General features: G+C 40.9%; 1 protein-coding gene across 1 annotated transcript in view; it reads right to left on the bottom strand.

Moving 5' to 3' along the window:
* The window catches only part of ACVR1 (activin A receptor type 1), an 87,343-nt gene that overhangs the window by 32,856 nt on the left and 35,438 nt on the right, over positions 1-19,049 (bottom strand). The window contains exons 3-6 of the mRNA XM_047084121.1: positions 16,784-17,047; positions 14,120-14,331; positions 10,334-10,433; positions 6,524-6,670 (exon numbers count right to left, since the gene is read on the bottom strand). Of these exons, the coding sequence (XP_046940077.1) occupies positions 6,524-6,670; positions 10,334-10,433; positions 14,120-14,331; positions 16,784-17,047 (723 nt within the window). The remainder of the gene's footprint in view (positions 1-6,523; positions 6,671-10,333; positions 10,434-14,119; positions 14,332-16,783; positions 17,048-19,049) is intronic.

The following is a 19,049-nucleotide window of genomic DNA, read 5'->3' as shown; positions in this document are numbered from 1 at the left end:
AGGTTTACAGAGGCATCAACAGAAAAATGCAATACTATTTATTCCATAACAAGGTACTGCTAATGAATAGGAAATTTCCATATTCATTTCCATGACAAATAATCCTTTAAAATATTATACATTGCATTAAGATAGGAATAATATCTTCGTGTTTACCCATAATGATAGCATCAAACTCTTTATCATGCTCATATTCCAAGCACAGATTATTCATCGACCACCCAAAAAGAATAAAAAAACATAGTATCTAGGGGCACCTGGGTAGCTCCATCAGTTAAGCGACAGACTCTTGATCTCGGCTCAGGTCATGCTCTCACAATTTGTGTCAGCGCTCTGCGCCGACAGTGTGGCAACTGCTTGGGATTCTCTCTCCCCTCTCTCTCTGCCCTTCCCCCATTCACACTCTTGCTTGCTCTCAAAATAAGTAACCTTAAAAAACATTTAAACATTAAAAAAAAAACATATAGTATCTAGACACCTATGTTCTCATATTGACTCTGCCTGTGATTTGATGTGTAATACTGGGCCACTCGTTTAGGTTCTCTGGATTATCTCTACTCAGATGAAAGATAAAGGGATACATTTATATTAAATGACTGACTACTCATCAAATAAAAAAGAAACCAAATATAATAAGCACCTATGATGCTCTTTGTCAATCACACAAGAAAACTAAGATAATAGTGTCTGTTGGCTAGAGAAGAAGACAGATATAAAAAGGAAAAATTACAATATAATGTAATGAATATAATGAAAAGTACTGTTACATCTGTAAAGGGCAACATGAGTCCCAAATAGGGACTGCTAATAATTCAGACCAGATGTTACAACAGGCTTCCACCAAGAAGTGATAACTGAAGTGGTCTTTTCAAGACCACTTTTCAAGACTTCTTTTCAAGAAGTGAGATTTGACAGAGGTCGATAAAGTGGTAGGAAGAGATTTTTCTAGACATTCTGAGGGGACCCTTGAGCAAAGTGAATGACCTCTAGAACTTTCTAACCTATGGAATAAATTGTGATGTGCATGCTTGCCTTTTCTGCTAGAGGTGTTTTCCATGCACTCACTCTCACATGCTCTCTCTCTCCATATATATGTGTGTGTGTGTGTATATATATATATATACACACACACATATATATATACACACACACACACATATCTTTTTATATACACACATATACATATTTTATATATGCACATGTAAATATTTATACACACACACACACACACACAATACCCCGCTAATGTCCACTACAGGCAGTGACATTTGGAACTTATAAATAAAAGAATATTAAAAACAAAAGATGTGGCTTCAGGAAGGATTAAATGACTTGTGAAAGGATGTAGAAAAACACAAATACGTGGAACATGCCTCACACTTGCATAGTGCTTGATATAAAATTCGTGTCACTTTCACATGTATTTTCTCATGGGATTTTTCTCAATACACTAGTAACACAGATATCATTACAGTCAGTTTATAAGTAATGAAACTGCTGCTAGGAGATGCCAAATTACACATCCATTAAGTAGCTGCCGACCCCAAGTTTGGTGCTAGCCATCTGGGTACACCGTTGCTTACACAGAAAACTCTGGGAACAAAGAAATGTCCCCTATTTGATCGTCATCATCAGCAACAGAAGCAGCTAGTAAATACTGGGACTAACAAGGTGCCAGGTGCAGTTCTACACGGTCTGCACATAATCCTCCAAAAACGACAGAAAGGAGGCAGAGGACATCATTGACGTTAAGGCCAGTAATGGTCCCAGTAGCCTGGCTCTAGAACCCCTACTCTTACCCATGATGCCATACTGCCCCCAAACAAGCTCCTTTCTACTCAGAGAAAGACAATTTGACACTTGTATCCATTGGACATCTGCAAAGTAAAGGAAGTAATGTTTCCACACCGTGATACCCTACCTCCTTCTCCACTTCCCTCTGAGCTGGTTCCCCCAGGCAGCCTCACTCCTGCACACTTTCCCCTCTCCAGTCTGTGTCACCCCATAGCCATTTCTCCTGGAGCCCTTCACAGGCCATAATATGTGTACTTACCTATTAGTCATTCTTACTAAAGAAAATGTTTCTGCTTTATCCTTTTAAACCAAATGATATTGTTGATCATGTTCAAAAATAAATATCCTAAACTATAAGCACCACTGTAAAGAAATTAAATTACTGTTTGTGTATTTATATAGCCTCTACTGATTTCTCTGCTTAAGGGAGAAAGAACAGTCTCTCACTGACTGATTGATGAAAGAGAGAGAGAGAGAGAGAGAGAGAGAAAGAAAGAAAGAAAGAAAGAAAGAAAGAAAGAAAGAAAGAAAGAAAGTTTATTTATTCACTTACCTTCCCCTAAGCCCCTTAGGTTTTAGAGAAGGATTTTGTTTGTCCCGTTAATTATGCTCTAGACCTTCCAGGAAAATGACTTTTAAATAGGCAGGATTTCTTTTTAACTGTTTATCTCCCAAGTGTGAATTATAGAACTACATTTGTTTGAGAGTGCTAGAGCATTTTTATGGAACTTTTGCAATTTCAGTCAAAGCTCTCTACTGTTAGGGAAGATTGAATAGGTACCTGGGTGGAACGCAGGAACAGCCATTGGATGTGTTCATTAACAGGGAGAAAAAGTGATTAGAACAAAAGCCTCTTAGGGGTGCCTGGGTGGCTCAGTCAGTTAAGCGTCTGACTTCAGCTCAGGTGATGATCTTGCGGTCCGTGAGCTGGAGCCCTGCACTGGGCTCTGTGCTGAGAGCTCAGAGCCTGGAGCCTGCTTCAGATTCTTGTGTCTCCCTCTCTCTCCACCCCTCTCCTGCTCACACTTTCTCTCTCTCTCTCTCTCAAAAATAAACAAATATTTAAAAAAAATTTTTTTTAAAAAGAACAAAAACCTCTTATTTAACAGCTAAAGTCATCCTCCCAGCCTCCTCAAAAATGAAAATAAAACCCAAAATATCATGTTAGGTCACCAGTGGCCCCTGTGAGCCTCTCCTTGGTGACCCGCCCAGGAACCAGGAGCTGGGTAGCTATGACAGCTGAGGAGTGAGGCCACTACACTGTGGGGCACGTGCTGCAGAGTGTTGGGCCCCAGAGCTGGATGGCTGGGTACCAACCGGCTCCACCATTCCCGAGCTGGGTGATCTCACACAAGTCATGTAAGATCTCCACCTTGGTTTCCTCATTTGTAAGATAAGGATAACGTCATCATCAATCTCAAAGGGGTACTGTGAGAATAGAAGAGTAATTATAGGTACAGTGCTTCATATGATGCCCAACACAGGAAGTATCGAGAATAGCTGGTTAGTACTACATTTTAGAATAGCTCAGTATTCAATTAAAGCCACAACAATTCTGTAATGTACTATCTTTTGCGGGTGGCTTCCTTTACTTCCACTTTGGTCTCAAGACATTCTGATTAAGTGGTTAGGCAGTACCACTTAGGAGTATGAGGCAGTTCTAGAGATGGAGGGTGGCAACGGTTGTACACGAAGAATGTACTTAATGTCACTGAACTTCCTGCTTAATAGGATTAAAAAAGTAAACTTCACATTTTACTATTTTTTTTTTTTTAAAGAGTGTAAGATGAGACTTTGGAGTAAAATTCTCACATTAACTCAACTCCCTTGGTCTTAGTAATGAGGAAAAGAACGCTCAGCAACAAATAACTTTGGCCAAAAGTCACACAGTGGGGTTGTTAGTGGTGCTGAGAGTAGAAACCAGCTTCTCAAGTTCCTGACCACCGTTCCTGCCACCACATAGCACAGCCTCCCATTACCCACTTGTCTGTTGACTTCTACACCAGACAGAGCAGAAGGAAGAGCTGAAAGCCACACGAGTCATTTGAAAGATATTGTTGGAGGGGGATAAACAATGAGGGTGCGGAGTTTTATATGTATGCATATATGTGTAAATGTTTGTAATTTTTTTACTCTGAGGGGCTAGAGTTAGCAATACTCAAGGGTGGACAGAAATCATGATCCGATACCCAATACAACATGCTCCTTTGATAGAAAAGGAAATGATCACAGAAAACCTTAAAGTCTCTATATCCAGAAAACTGGTACAGCAAGGGAAAGAAGTTGAACCAAGTTTAGCCAAAAAAGAAAAAAAAGAAAAAAGAAAAAAAAAAAGAAAAAGTGATGCATTTTTAAATGAGCTTTCTCAACTAAAAGAACTACACAGTAAAATCAGTTCATACAGCTGCAATTATGATGATGTTATTAGAAGGATCTCATGAACACAGAATTTCCTTGGATCATTTGGTAATAAGAAATGAACAGTGTTTTGCAACTATGTGGTCACTTCTCTCATGTGAATCATTATTGCAAAAGTGACTTTCAGATTTCTCTTATGATTAAATCTAATTTACAACAAACATTTACTGAGCACCTACCATGTGCTGGGTACTGTCCTTGGTTCTGAGTATGAAAGTAAAAACAATGGAGATGATTCTTGTTCTTGGTATACAATGGAATGGTATCACAGTTCATTTAACTCAAAAGCACTGATAAAGTGATGATTTGCATAGCCCCGCAATATCTAGATCGTTTTGCTCGATGAACCTGTGAGCCCATGAGAATAAGAAGGGGTGCCTAAACATGCCCTTCCGCTAATGAATCTCAGAGCCCACATACGTACTTATTAAGAGTATGTGCACCTGCCCATTAACAGAATTCCACCCTTGAAAGACGAGTACTCCTTATACATCACGGCTTCTAACATAACTGACGCTTTATCTGTTACTCAACCTGTCTGTCCCAGTGTCAGAGGAACAATTGGGACATTTAAGGATAGTTTTGACTGTGGATGAATTTTCACCTCATACTCTTCACTGTAGAATCACAGAAGCAGTTCCCCGAGCTCGCTACCACATAGAGTACAGAACTGTGATTTAGAGACAGACTGCCCAGCATGACTCTCAGCTCTACTCTCTAACCTGATGGGTGCCGGGAACCTCTATACCTTGGTTAGCTCATCCGTTAAAACTAGCGAAACAAGAGTATCCACCCTCTTATGACTGTGGTGAAGATTACTCGAGAAAATGCACATTAAGCGTGTACAGCAGTGTAAGTAGTAACTAGTGTAACTGGTGATGACTAGTCATTGCTGTTACACACATGCGTCGAACTATGACACAAGGTAGTATGTGAGCAGGACCACAGCGCAGTTACAAAGCGAGGGCGTGCAGAAAAGCACAAGTAAGTCCTCTGGGATAAACTGAAAGGGAATTGGGCGATTCTGATGGAAGGAGGAGTCGGCGGAGTGTGGGGTGGGCTCATGGGTGATCAAGACCACCGAACGAAGGTACGGACACTTGAATGTTCGTGGCAATACCAAGTAATGGCAAATATCAGAAGTGGCTGCCCTCTGGGGATATTTGTAGAGGAAGGCTGAGACTCCTTGGGACCCCAACAAATAAGGAGTCTGGATTGGCAAGCCCAGAAGGCACAAATGTGGCAGGCCATGCAGGAGTCATCAAAGACTCCATGAGAAGTATAGCAGGGGAGCAAGATGGACTGGAAACCAGAGACCAATAGCAATGATGCAAGTGAGCACGACTGGGTGACAGTGAGAGCCCAGCAGGTAAGGTAAGGGGGGAAGACAGCAGCAGAAATACACAATTCTAAGATGGAACACACAACCATCCTGTCAAAGCAAAACTGTAGACAACTGTCAAACCGTTATTTGCAGACAACCTGACTCGGGTTTAATACGAAATTGGCAGCGATGGAATAGAAATAAATTCTAGTAATGGCCTTCCTATAAGCCACATCTCACCCAATAGCCACGAGGTGTCCAACACTATCCTATAGATAGTGTTTCTATATAAACTATATTTCTATATAAACTTTATACCCACCAATAAAGCACTCTGAGAAGCATTCCCCATACATGTATTAGTATAAACACATTTAGAGAAACTTTCCAAAGACACAGAAGTCAATGGGAACAAGGAATATTCTCACCCCTTATACTTCCAAAGCAGTATTTCAATGGGCTCCTCACATATTTCACAAATGGTTCTAAGCCTTCGTTTCCAAATTAAAATGGATGCTAAATCCCTCTGTAAATCTGGGCTTTAAAAACCATGCCTAGTTTGAGGGAACGTGCATTTAATTATGATGTCCCTGGGAGCTGTGAATCTCTAGGAAATCGTCCAAAGAGCTTTCTTAGTTTGATTCAATAAATATTCAAAAAGGGTGCGGTAAGTAGAACAACGGATGAAGCCTTGAAGTGAACAATATGGGGTAAATTTTTGTTGCTTAAATAACAACCTACAGAATAAGAATTAGCAATAATGATTTCATTTTCATCATCCAGAGAATCTTCAAACTTCGCTTCTTTGCAGATTTAAACAAGAAATTAGCATTAAAAGAAAATTAAACTTTATATAAATGCTGACGATCCCTATTATCCCTTTTTGAGGGAGACTTGCAAATTCACATCCACCAACTCTGAGAGGGCAAAGGGAGGCAACTCTTTGTTTCTGGATAAAATTAACGAGGGGATTATCTTTGTACTCACCTAAAATATTTTCATGCCTCAGCATCACAGTGTTGTACAATTCTGTTTCCCTGAACCATGACTTCTCATCCCGGGAGGAGAAGATCTTCACAGCGACGTTCTCCCCCTGCCAGCTGCCCCTCCACACCTCACCATACCGGCCCTTCCCTGGAGAAAGCAACACAGAGGTGATGTGGGACTGGTGAACAGGAGAGGTAGCCAGGACATCTCTTGCCTGCAACTATTACCCCCTTCCACTGTTTACTTGCAAGAACTGAATCTGGGGCTATAAACAGCACCACCTTTCTCCCGTGAAGACATTCAAAAGTAAGCCGGAACCTGCCCCTCCTGGCCACCCACTGTCATAACAAATTCAACACCCTCAGTGTCTGCACAGTACAACTGGCTGCTAATTACGAAGTTTACAGTTAAATTCCTCTATTAAAACCTATGAAACATATATGGTTTTTAAAAGCACCTGAAAGTTAGTGAAATTAAGAAAATGGTACAGAGTATTAGATTTCACTGTTGTGCTGAAAGCCAAAAATATAAACAAATAAAAAACCTGCACGTGTCCAAATTGAATACCTTTCTGGACTCCTTCCCTTCAAACAAGATCAATGTAGATATTTTCTTGGGAGTCCAAATCTGTGAATTTACATATGCATTTATATTTTTCATAAGGGAGAGGCTATTAAGTTTGAGATATGCGTTCTGAAGGATCCCCCCCCAAAAAAAAATCACACGTAAACACACACAAAAAAAACAGTGCTGTGTAGGAGACCGACAAGCAGCCAGTACCTTCCCTAAAGGATTTCTTGGCAGAGGATATATTTCAAAAGAGGATTTGCAGAGTCTTAAAGACATAATCCCAGAACAGTTCTGATTCCCGACATTGGTCATGGGTATTTGCTTGTTAGACAGCCCCTGTGGTACCAGAAGTGGGCCACGTTGCAAAGGCCCCTTGGAGAAGGCATTTCCCAAAACATGGTGTCTCTAGTTTGTGATCTGCTCTGTGGGGGGCACGCCCCCTCCTACAGCAGCAACACGTCCGTCAGCCTGTCCACCACTTGTTCCCTCTTCCATTCTTCTCCTTAATTATAGGTAGGGGTGATGGGAGAGGCTGGGAGGAGGAGGTAATTACCACGAGACTACGGGGATCAACACAGGGTATAATCAGGGTAAAGACACACGCGGCACCTAGATACAACAAAGGCAGGAGATACACCTTGCGGGGCAGTGGGGCTTTCCACCGGGCCAGTGGCTGCTGGGAGTCACAGCTTGTAATAAGCAGCTGCAGCACCACCTGCACACACAGGAACATAGCTCTTTGCTAAAAAAAACTAAGCCAAACATGGAGGAAGAAACCCAAACATGAAGGAAGCAAGCTCGCCTATCCAGGTGATTATGTCCTGACACAAAATCCAAACCACTCAATCTAGAATCCCTCATGATAAACAATGTCCCTATTAAATACCAATGACTACTTCCAAAAGGATGTTAAATGGGGCCAGGAAGTCATCATTGTGGGCTGCTGTCAGGTCACAAAAATAGTATTTAGAGCAGGACTAATTTTAATACAGTCATAGCAATTGCCCAGCATTTGTAGTGCGAGATGAAGGCTAGTGCTAAGACAGTATAAAATAGGCTGCTACAAAATAGTATGCTGATCTTTTCTTGCCTTTGGTAAAATTCTGTATCTTTATTTGCCCTTTGTCCTCATATTCTCATTAGGAAGGAGAGAAAAAACATGCCGGAGAATTGTATACATTACTATAAAGTTGCCTTAAATCCCTTTTTTTTTTTTTGTAAGAAAACAGAGATGGATGTCAGGATAAGTAGACAGATTTAAAATAGAAACGTACTTCAACTTCAATGGTTTTCAAACGCTTTTAAGTTGTCAAATGCTTTTTAGAAATGCAACCTTATGGGGAAGTCGCTAAAAACAGAAGCAGGACTGCCCAAAAGTACTGGCCATGGAGCCCCCATGGAAATCCCTAAGGTATCTGAAATTTGGGGGGTTCACTAATCACTATCTGGTAACAACTGATCTAGTCCAACTTCCCATGCTTTTGAACCCGAAATGGTAACGTGCTATCCAAGCAGTTCATCCCATACATTTTTATTCAAGACTGTACCACATGAACACTAACTATAAGCTACTGAAATGGCATTGCTTTTATGAAAGTCTTTAGCACCGAAGCAACAAAATGCTATAATTGAATTTACACTATTTCAAAGAATGCTCAAGAATATCCACACTATCCCAAACAGCATGTCTTTTTAAAGGCACAGTAATATTTTGCCCTTTGGACTCTGGGCTCAGTCTCTAAAAACTGCTATTGAGATCGGCTGCCCTGTGAATGGTCACCGGCCATGGGACAGGAGGGTAGGGGGAAGTGAGACAGGAAAACATCCCTGTCACTGCCTTCTCACTCCTACTCAAATACCTGTCCCTGTTCATAATCAAATGGGATGTCAGGTAGTACAAGAGGACAAGCCTGCTTGTATGCAATGGGCACATTTGGGGCTTTTCCATTTTTCTTTGCCCACCACGGTCCACTGTAGAAGAGAAACGTGAAGTGTGGTTCAGAGACAGCCCCAGGGGCTGCAGACCTACAGCAGAGGCAAAGGACTCCTGCTGGCCCCCTGTGTGCCTGAAGGCAGCGCCTGCTGCTCCTACCACGCTGCCTAGCCCCCTTCCCATTATCCGGCCTGAGGGGGTCCTGATTTCCATGAAAACAGAAAGAAAAGTCAGAGGGTAGCAGCCAAGTGGTGAAGGCAGCTAATGGCAGCCAGCCACCTCCCAAAAGCAAAAGATGGGATGACTGGAGCTGCAAAGAAAAGAAAGCTGGAGAAATAGAAAGAGCATGTAGGGGCGCTGCCTACCTACCCACCCCATGGCCATTCCTGCACACCGTCCAAAAGAGAAATTCATGACAACTACCAGGTGATCGGAAATACCCGCCAAATAAAAGTAAAACTACTAAAACTCAGGACTTCCCAAAAAAAGGGCATTTTGTACCATCTTCCCGGAGGGCGACCAGCAATTGATAAACAGCCCATAAAAATGTCACAAATTTTGACCCAGGAACCCCAATTCCTGGGAATTTATTCTGAGCACTCAAAAGAAAGACGCAAGGCATGCAAAAAAAGCCTTTCCGAGCAGTACCATGAAAATTCAACGATCATTCAAAAGATCATGATTACATAATCTTTTAAAATACTTGTGATGTGTACAGATAGATGGAAATGTACATGAGCTTAAAACTGACAGGAGGAACACAAATCGTGTACACACTATGTTACATCTATATATAAACCTGTTCCTAGACGGGGAAAATAGAACAGGCCACAGAGAAATGGATATCACTCTTGTTTAAATACAACAATTTTAAAGGTAGCCTTAGTAAATTTATCTCATTATTTTTAAAGTCAGTGGGAGAGTGAGTGGGATTGGAGAACTGCCATAAGCAAGTGTATTGTCCAAACGCCTACTCACCTCAGATCACTCAATGCCTGTAGTCAGGAGCAGCCATACTATACAAATTCTTTCCTCATTCCTTCCCATCACCCCAAAGGGTCTACCTACAACTAAAGGCTTTTGATTAGCCATTCTGCATACTAACTAGCAACAGATTCCTTTGACAAGAACTTCAACAAGTTGAGGTGCTCTGACGCAGGTCAGAGCGAACAGATACATAGCCACACCGTCTCCTGTGATTTCATGAGCAACGGGCAGCAAGGGGCAGATTTTTCAAGTCCCACCCTGCCTCTAGAGCCACAGTGAACACTGCATATAACCCACAAAGGAATAGAAAAAAGAATTACCGACACACTCCAACAGTGTGATCTGACGAGCCACCGTTCTTTGTACCAGAAAAGGGAGGCCAGAGCCGCTTCCTGATGTACATGAATGATCCAATAAATCCTGTGGTTCAAGACAAGGAGAAAAAAAGAAACTACTGAGAAACAGGTCCCGGTTCAGAGTAGGAGCACGCGTATCACGGCAACACTCACGGACACAGCAATCCTGGACATGTGGCCTGTAAGCGTGCACAGAACGTCCCACTGGAGGAAGAACTGGTTTTCTTAGGAAAACCAAAAGCTAGCCCTTTCCCCGATAGAAGACAGGTTTTGCTGAGGGATAAGTAGTCTCTTTGTGCATCCAGAGTTTTAGAATAAATATATATGTATTTAAAACAAAACAAAACAAAACAAAACGCTGAGGGCACAAAGTCAAAGATGCAAATTACAAAGTCCCAGGAGCAAAGCTGAGCGCAAAGGGAAGCAAGAGAAAGAGCAGCGAGTGGAGCAAAAAGAGGGGCCTTCAAGTCCAAGGCTGGGCATAACTAACCACGTTCTGCTCTGTTCATAACTATCTATGAAAGGATTCACTATAGTTGGCATGCCAACTAAGGAACTCTAAAAAGGAATAAACGAATTAGGAATAAGGAACAAACAATTCCAATGTTGCTTATATTGGAAAGACTCCAGTGGCCACGTGGGTCATCTCCCTGGTACACACAAGCAGAGAAGGGCCACCTGGATGGAGGTTACCCTTTAGGTAGGTGAGGAACAAAAGCATCACAAAAGTTAACCCTCGGTGTCATTTCCCGGTGCGAATTCTACACAAAGCAGAGAGGAAAAATAAACTTTCATTTAAAACATAAAACCGTGCCCCAAACCTACTGGAACATACTGTGGGAAAAACTCCCAATTAGTTCATTCATAAGTTTTTCTTTCTTATTGTCAGTGCAAGTCAAAGAGTAGATGCCTTTTTGTATCAGGACTTAATAATTTGTAATACACAGTATTGTGCCCACGGTGATAGGTGTTGTGGTTGCAGTAATGTTGAGCTGACATTCCCCAAAGCTCATCCTTTCCCAGACGTTTTAGCTAGCCTGTTAGAGCAATACATTGATTTGTCTGCATTTCATCTTCTTTTCCTTGCTCTGAGCACCACTGGGAAGTACTGTTGATCAGCAAAATTACCAAAATCTGAACATCCAAAGGAAGATATTTAGAATCCTTAAAAACCACAAAATGGATAATCAACAAGAAATTGAATGTAGATCAAGCAGTTCCATATCTCCCTAACCATCTCTTTTGCTGTTCTGTTTTCTCATTATTCATTCAATTTTTTTGAGAGAATAACTCTGAAAATTAAACAAACGTGTTGTTTTTTCATCATGTATAATCGTGGTTTTAAATCTGGTTCATAGACTTAAGGCGGGGGAGGAGAATCAACCAGACTAACAAACATCTACTTCAACTCCTGGATCCCAAGGCTTCTTTTTCAATGTAGGAAGCTGTTCAGTAAGATAGAGTTTGTTGAACCACATATATGAGCACATCACTTAAATAAGCAAGTATATAGATGAATAATGATAACTTGTTTTAAACAGTGTTCTTTACTGTGCTATCATATCGTTATATACTGTCATCCAACATGGCTGTGTTGAGAAGACTATTTTAGCACACACTCCCATTCCTCTTCCAGACTTACAGAAGCTACTTAACAGCATTTTACACTAGATATTCCTATCATTGTCCATTGTGGTTGGCAAGCTCTGGGGAACAGAGTTCTGACTAATCTGCTTGAGAATCCTGCTTCACTAAAGCTTTCTCAGGATTCAGCCTCATATCTTCTTGCTACTGACTCAATAAACTCGTTTAATTTTCCTTAATATTTGAAATAAACTCCAAAATACATTTCTAACAAAAAAACCGTGATTCTCTTCTTTGGGAAACAGAACGCCCTCTTCTCCTGTTTTCCCAGTTCTGCTGTACTACAATCTAAATAGATAGGTGAACGGAAGAAAACGAGGTTCCTTCCCCCTTTCCATACAAAAAAGTACACCTGACCGGTGGCCCAATAGCAGGGAAGGCAGAGGAGGATGGGATATTTCCTAGCCTGTATCAGCTACCACCAAATGTTTTAACAACTAGCCCAGTTGGTCCAAGAATAGCGCCAGAGCTACAAAGACACGTGAGGGTGAGTCTTCTCCAGCAAAAAGGTAGTTGCAGGGCAGGCTTAGGTGGAGAAGGACCAGACACTATTAAGCTTGTCCCCTAGCAGCACAAGACTTAATATGAGATGATCTTAGGTGATGCATGGCCATGGCATTAAATAACATTGAATCACATTAGAAAGCTATGACCTTGACGGTCTTCCATCAAATTATGACAAGGAGAGTCTCGATTTCGTATTAGCATGTCTTTAACACCTAACACTCACTCATCTTCACCTTTTTCAAAGGATGCATCAGACTCAGCATAGCATCACTTTAGAAGGCTATTACTTCTCTCTTTTGCATTTTATGGTAACCTATTTATAGCGAGTGGTTCCCTTGTCTCGCTTGAAGTTTAAAGTTTCTGTAATATTAACACTCCACAATTTTAAAAGAAAGGAAGACACATTTTAATGGGATTTCATTTAAAAGTATGCAAAGAATAACTTTAAAACATATAAATACAATGGTGTCTGACACTGAGTTGTCCATAAATGCAGCTATCAGCCACATGTCGGCTTTTAGCAAGGGAAATGTGGCTAGCCTGAACTGATATACATGCTGTGACTGTAAAGTATACATCAGATTTTAAAAACTTAGTTCCAGGGGCGCCTGGGTGGCGCAGTCGGTTGAGCGTCCGACTTCAGCCAGGTCACGATCTCGCGGTCCGTGAGTTCGAGCCCCGCGTCGGGCTCTGGGCTGATGGCTCAGAGCCTGGAGCCTGTTTCCGATTCTGTGTCTCCCTCTCTCTCTGCCCCTCCCCCGTTCATGCTCTGTCTCTCTCTGTCCCAAAAATAAATAAACGTTGAAAAAAAAAAAAAAAAAAAAAAAAAACTTAGTTCCAAAAAAAAAAAAAAAAAAAACAGGGAAGGAAAGAAAAGAATGTAAAATATCTCACTCATCATTCTTTATGGTTAATGATTATATGTCAAAATGATAATTCTATTCATTTGGTTAAACATATTATTAAAATTAATATCACCTATGGTGGGGCTTTTTTAAACTTTTTTTTTTTTTTTTTTTTTTTTTAAGCAGCCACTAGAAAACTTAAAATTAAATATATGGCACACATTTTATTGGATACCACTGTTTAACCAAATGGCCACACTCCACAAGGGGGCAGCACAGGAGCATGAAAAGTTTAATTGCTGCTTTTTTGGATGTCAAATTTTAAAGTCTTAAATTACAGGGTGTTAAAATAATCTAGAAAGGAAAGTGATTTTAATATTAAGCAAAGGTGCTTTTTTGAAAGTACTTTTATTGCTAAAAATAGAGTAACTGAATTACTTCAAGCCCCCCCCACCCCGAAATTATAGGCAACCATTCTCTGTACCTTTTCCCTTACTCCCAAAAGAAAAGTAACTACCAAGAATCTACTAAAATAAATCCCCCCCCTTATTTAATATAAATGCCTAAAATAAATGTTCTCCTATAGGGGAGACTAAACAGGTGCCAACATATGCTTGCCTAGGACACAAGTGACCAGTGGTAAGTGTGCACGTTGTCCAGTCACCAGCTACTGGTTAGCATTTCATGGTGGGAATGGGAAAGCATCTTTAGCCATCTTTGTTATGCTTGGGATTCCCTGGGGTCACAAACTCACTGCTAAAGTGCTGTCTCCAACATTGGTGGTGATGAGCCCTTCGATGGTGCCGTACTCCACATCTCTGGGATTGAGGCGTTCTTGATTGCGCCTTTTAAATTTTCGGAGAGCGACTCCCAGTAGGCAAGCTAGAAGGCATACTGCAAACACTACAGACAGAATAATGAGGCCGACCTCCAAGTGGAAATTCTGTGTTCCAGGAAAGGATTTCCCTGGAGATGGGGGAGAAAAGGGCAATTGGCTGTAAGGATCAGTGTTTACTTACTATTCAGCATAACCAACACCTAACAAGTAGGTCCTGATGCTGACCACATAGTCTTGCAAGTCACAAACCGTGAAAACTAAAATACTTCCTAACACCTGGCCAATGGCCCAGTCATTTGAACCATTATTCATTTAGACAGAGCCAGAGATTGAAAAGATTCCACAGAGAACCAACTGTATTAATGCATGTACGTGAAAGTACTTTTCAAATATGGAGTACTACACAAATCTCTGTACAAATGCTTTATCCTCAGCCCTTACAGAAATTATGACGTAATATTCCTATGAGAAAGCACTATCTGAGTTAAATCCAAATCACCCAATCTGTGGTTCTCCTCAATGTATCTTGGATGTTTACCGCAGAATTCTCATTGATCTTTTCACATCACGATTTCTGCCTAGGATTTCTGCCTAGGAACCTATTCATTCATCTGTTCTTTTACTCACTTATCCAATATTCATTCACTCACTCAAAACATTCATTCACTGATTCACTCACTCGCCTAATCACTCATTCACCCCCTAGCTTGGCATTATTACATTACCCATTCAAACATCCGTGCATTCACTCCAACACTCACATACCACTCAGGCAGATACACACAAAGACTTTCTACTTGCCTAGTGAGGTAAATGAAAAATTTCTTGATTGGATAGTGAAGCCCCATAATTAAGAGGCCCCCAAACAGGGGTGCCTGTGTGGCTCAGTTGATTGAGTGACCGACTCTTGGTATTGGCTCAGGTCATGATCTCGCGGTTTATGGGATCGAGCCCCACATCAGGCTCCACGCTGACAGTGCAGAGCTTGCTTGGGACCTTCTCTCTCCCTCCCTCTCTGCTTCTCTTCCTCTCTCTCTCTCTCACTCTCTGAATAAATGAATAAACACTAAAAAAGTCCCCAAACAATAATTATCTCTGAATGTCAGACCCCTTATGACATGGTGTCACCGAGCCCTGTTCTTCCCCACATATGCCTCTTTTCTACATCCCTGCCTCCTTCCACAATCCAAGTGCAAGCCTGATGTCCTTTATACATTTCTTTTAACTTTCCAAATCTTGGAGATTTAACTTCCAACTTGGCACATTACACTCCATGGTACATGTCACTTGTACGATAAAGTGTCAAACTAATTATATACAACATTAAATTATAAATATTGAGCCTCCCTAATTGAATTAGAGATTCCTTAAGTAAAGAAAATAAATTTTCTATTACAACTCAGAGTCTTGCAGTGTTCTGCAGATTAGGAACTTTCCATATTGTAGGTATAACTTTTGTGTGAGTGCAGATACTTGATTGCGTCCGTCCACTCTATTAATAACAATTTAACTCACAAAGGTTAAGAGTAAAGTTTATTCCATCAAGTACCCTTTTTGTTTTAACCATTTGAATACTTAATCTCTCTTTTAAAAATCTTCTTTCATTATTCAATGAATTAACAGAATTAACTTTTGCTTACCAAAATTAACATTTTCTATCTGTCTTAACATCACCACCGTAACTGAAACACTGCACAACATAATCTTGCATCAGTTTTTTTGTCTTGTTTTGTTTTGTTTTCATTTTTCGGCCTCTCCCCCTGTTAGCTGACATTTCTGACAGTGGGCATTGCTAGTAGCCTCTCCTACTCCACTTCCTGGTTTGTTTCTTCTTTTTGTGAGTGCAAAATTAAATAATTATGCCTATTAAAAATGTACTGTAGATTAAGAGAATTAACTTTGTCTTAGAGTGAGTCTACAAAGACTAAGGAACATTAGTTTTTGATAGCAATGTAGGGCTCATTTTATGGGGAAACAGTTTCAGAGAAACACTGATTTCCACTGAAAATGGAATCCATTTGAACACAACATGGAAAAAGATTCCACAGAAACTACAAGGTTCATGTGAAATCTTACCCAGCTTCAAGCTTCAGTAATGGTTCACTGGGAAATCAGATATGGGAGCAAAGGTTAGTGAGGCTTTGTCTCTTTCCTCAAAAAGAAGGAAACATATTCTACTCAGTCACTGGATTCTTATGTTCCATTTTACTTCCTACACACTCAACAAAGAGATGAATATTTACCAAGCCAAACTGTTTCATAAATTATGACACCATGGCTCCTCAACAGAAAAGGGTATCTGGAGCTCTTCACCTGCTCATGACTACCAAGAGAGATCTGGTCACCCAAGCTGTTCCCCAAGATGGACACATCTTGCTCACTTGCCCAAAGATATTTATCCCCCTTCACACTCCAAAAGGCCATGCCTTTCCCTTCTTCATCTATAGCTACCCTCCTTGTCACCCATGACCTCTAGTTCAAGGAGTAGGAGGAAAAGCTTGTGGCTACTTCCATCTTTAACCCACACAGAACAACATTAACAGAAACCCTTGATCTAGAAATAGAAAAGTCCAGGGGAACCTTTGGTGGGCAGCTGGGCCGTGATGTTCCTGTTACACCAGTCGCCTTGGCAACACTCCACAGCTTGGCCAGGTGACGGCGGGGTCTTACAGGTCATCTTCCCTTGCTCGTAGACCTGGAAACAGCCTTTCTGGTAGACATGGAAGCCATCATTTATGCTCAGTGAGGAAAAGCACTGCTGGCCTTCACAGTGGTCTTCGTTCCCACAGGAGAGGCCTTCACACACACACATGTAAAGTTTGGGGTTTACCTTGGGCTTCTCATCTGCAAAGAAGCAAGAAGAAGGGAAAAAAAATCACTACATGGGTTTTACCCCCATTAGGGCAATAAGATGGTTTCTCCAAGACCATTACATCACATTCGCCAAACAGCAAGTCAGGCCAAGTGTCATCACTGGCCATGATGTCCACATTTTGTTATCTTGTATTTCTCACTTGACCAACTACCAAATGATAATCGCCTCTCAGTACAGGAACACATTTATACAAACTGTGTGCTCTTTTAGATCATACCAGGCCAAAGAACAGTTATCATGTACCCAGAGGCTTCTGAAAATGAACTTCCCCTCACTGTGGTTTTCACATTCTCTTCAGCCTGATGGGCTCTCACATCCCAATTCTTACATCAAAATAAAATGTTTTTCCAGGACATAATGCTCATCACCTTTATTTTATGTTTTTTTTTTTTAAAAGGCTCCTAAATATAGGGCAATTGTTAATGCCAGTTCCTGCTAACTCCATACTAATCCATCAACTAGTAATACAAGGAATGCTGGTGTTCCCGCCACTATCTGTAATGGCCCAGTATAATCGAGAGTTTACAAGGATGCAGTCTATAATTACAAATGTCTATTACCAATATTTCCAGCTAGATGCCTTAGATTAATGTTTCAATAGTGACAACACTGAAGTTTTCATGTTGATTACAATGGAAATTCATCACTGCTTACACATGTTTGCCTGGCAGGAAAAAAAAAAATGGCACTGATTATTGAAGATGAGGGTACAAGGAGACAAAGGGAATAGAGCAATGTTTTAAAAGTAAGGTAAGAGGTGAGACCACAGGAGCAGTCAACACCTGCTAGGTCCAAGGTGTGATGGAAAGATGTGCCTTGTCCATCAGTGAAGCACACCTAATCAGACTTCCTAATTGTCTCCTTCTGGAAACATCTGCAATCTAATTTTTGCAACCTAATTTTTCAAATCACTCTTTCTTTTCCCCTCCCTTGTGAGAATGATTAGTTCAGACTTGCTGGTCCCAACAGTTTGCACTAGGAGGGAAGAAAAGTGAAGAAAGAATGTAAACAGCCAAGTCCTAGAGGTTCCAAAGCAGTTTTCCTATAAAGAAATTCAGCTTTCAGAGCTCCCTCCAAAGGTCTATGGCACAGAGTGACTGCCTTCTGATTCTTGAACCCTCTGCAGCAGGTCTGTGAGATAACTACTTCTTTCTTAAAATAACAGGTCGGGTAGCTGCGCTTTCAAGAGGAGACCTTAAGGTAAGGTCTTTGAAATGTCAAGTTCATTTACACAGATTTGTGTGGGTGTTTGTAGAGACGTGGGTTATCTCAAAAAGAGAAAAGTGTTCTTAATCTTTCTTCTTCCCTCTTCAAAGAAGTGAAAAATAGTTCACTACCCACTGTAATGTGGGTGCCTCATCCCACAGAGTAAGTGCATGCAGACACACAGACACAAGCCTTCTATTTATAATTGACTTGCTAGTTCTTTTGAAAACCACAAGGGGCTCATCCAAGAGCAAAGACATGCCTGAAAGCAGGAGATCCAAAATAGCCGCTGACAGTGTATGTATGTCACCAGTCTCACCCCCGAGAATCAAGAGCCTCAGACATTTTTAATGAGCAAAAATTTTAATGAGCCAAAAGATAGTCTTTATTTTCCCTGCCTAGAGAAATTCCAGCACCAATCTATTTCTATGAGGATGAGAAACATATATATCTGTTGACATAACCCAGCAAAAGTTTACACTTGCCAAAAGTGAGTTGAAAGATAATATTTCCAGGGAGTCTAGACATGCTTGCCACTCTTGAATGGCACAAAGCTCGGCTGAGCATTGCCAACTATGCTGCCCAACAGGTGATGATTCTTTGGAGGGAAACGGATGGGCAGGATAAGGGGAGGGTGGTTAACGGTATCATGTTGATTTGTTTGTGATCTACAGCAGGGAATTTAAAATACTATGTTTGAAAACTGTGCCATAACACAATGTATGAAAATCTGAAACACAAACATGTATTTTAAAATCCTAAATA

Source organism: Lynx rufus, unplaced genomic scaffold (assembly GCF_022079265.1).
Source record: "Lynx rufus isolate CCGP_SWC_20201006 ecotype Redwood Valley unplaced genomic scaffold, mLynRuf1.p SCAF_2, whole genome shotgun sequence".
Taxonomy (NCBI): Eukaryota; Metazoa; Chordata; class Mammalia; order Carnivora; family Felidae; genus Lynx; species Lynx rufus.
This window is presented reverse-complemented; position numbering and strand designations above follow the sequence as displayed.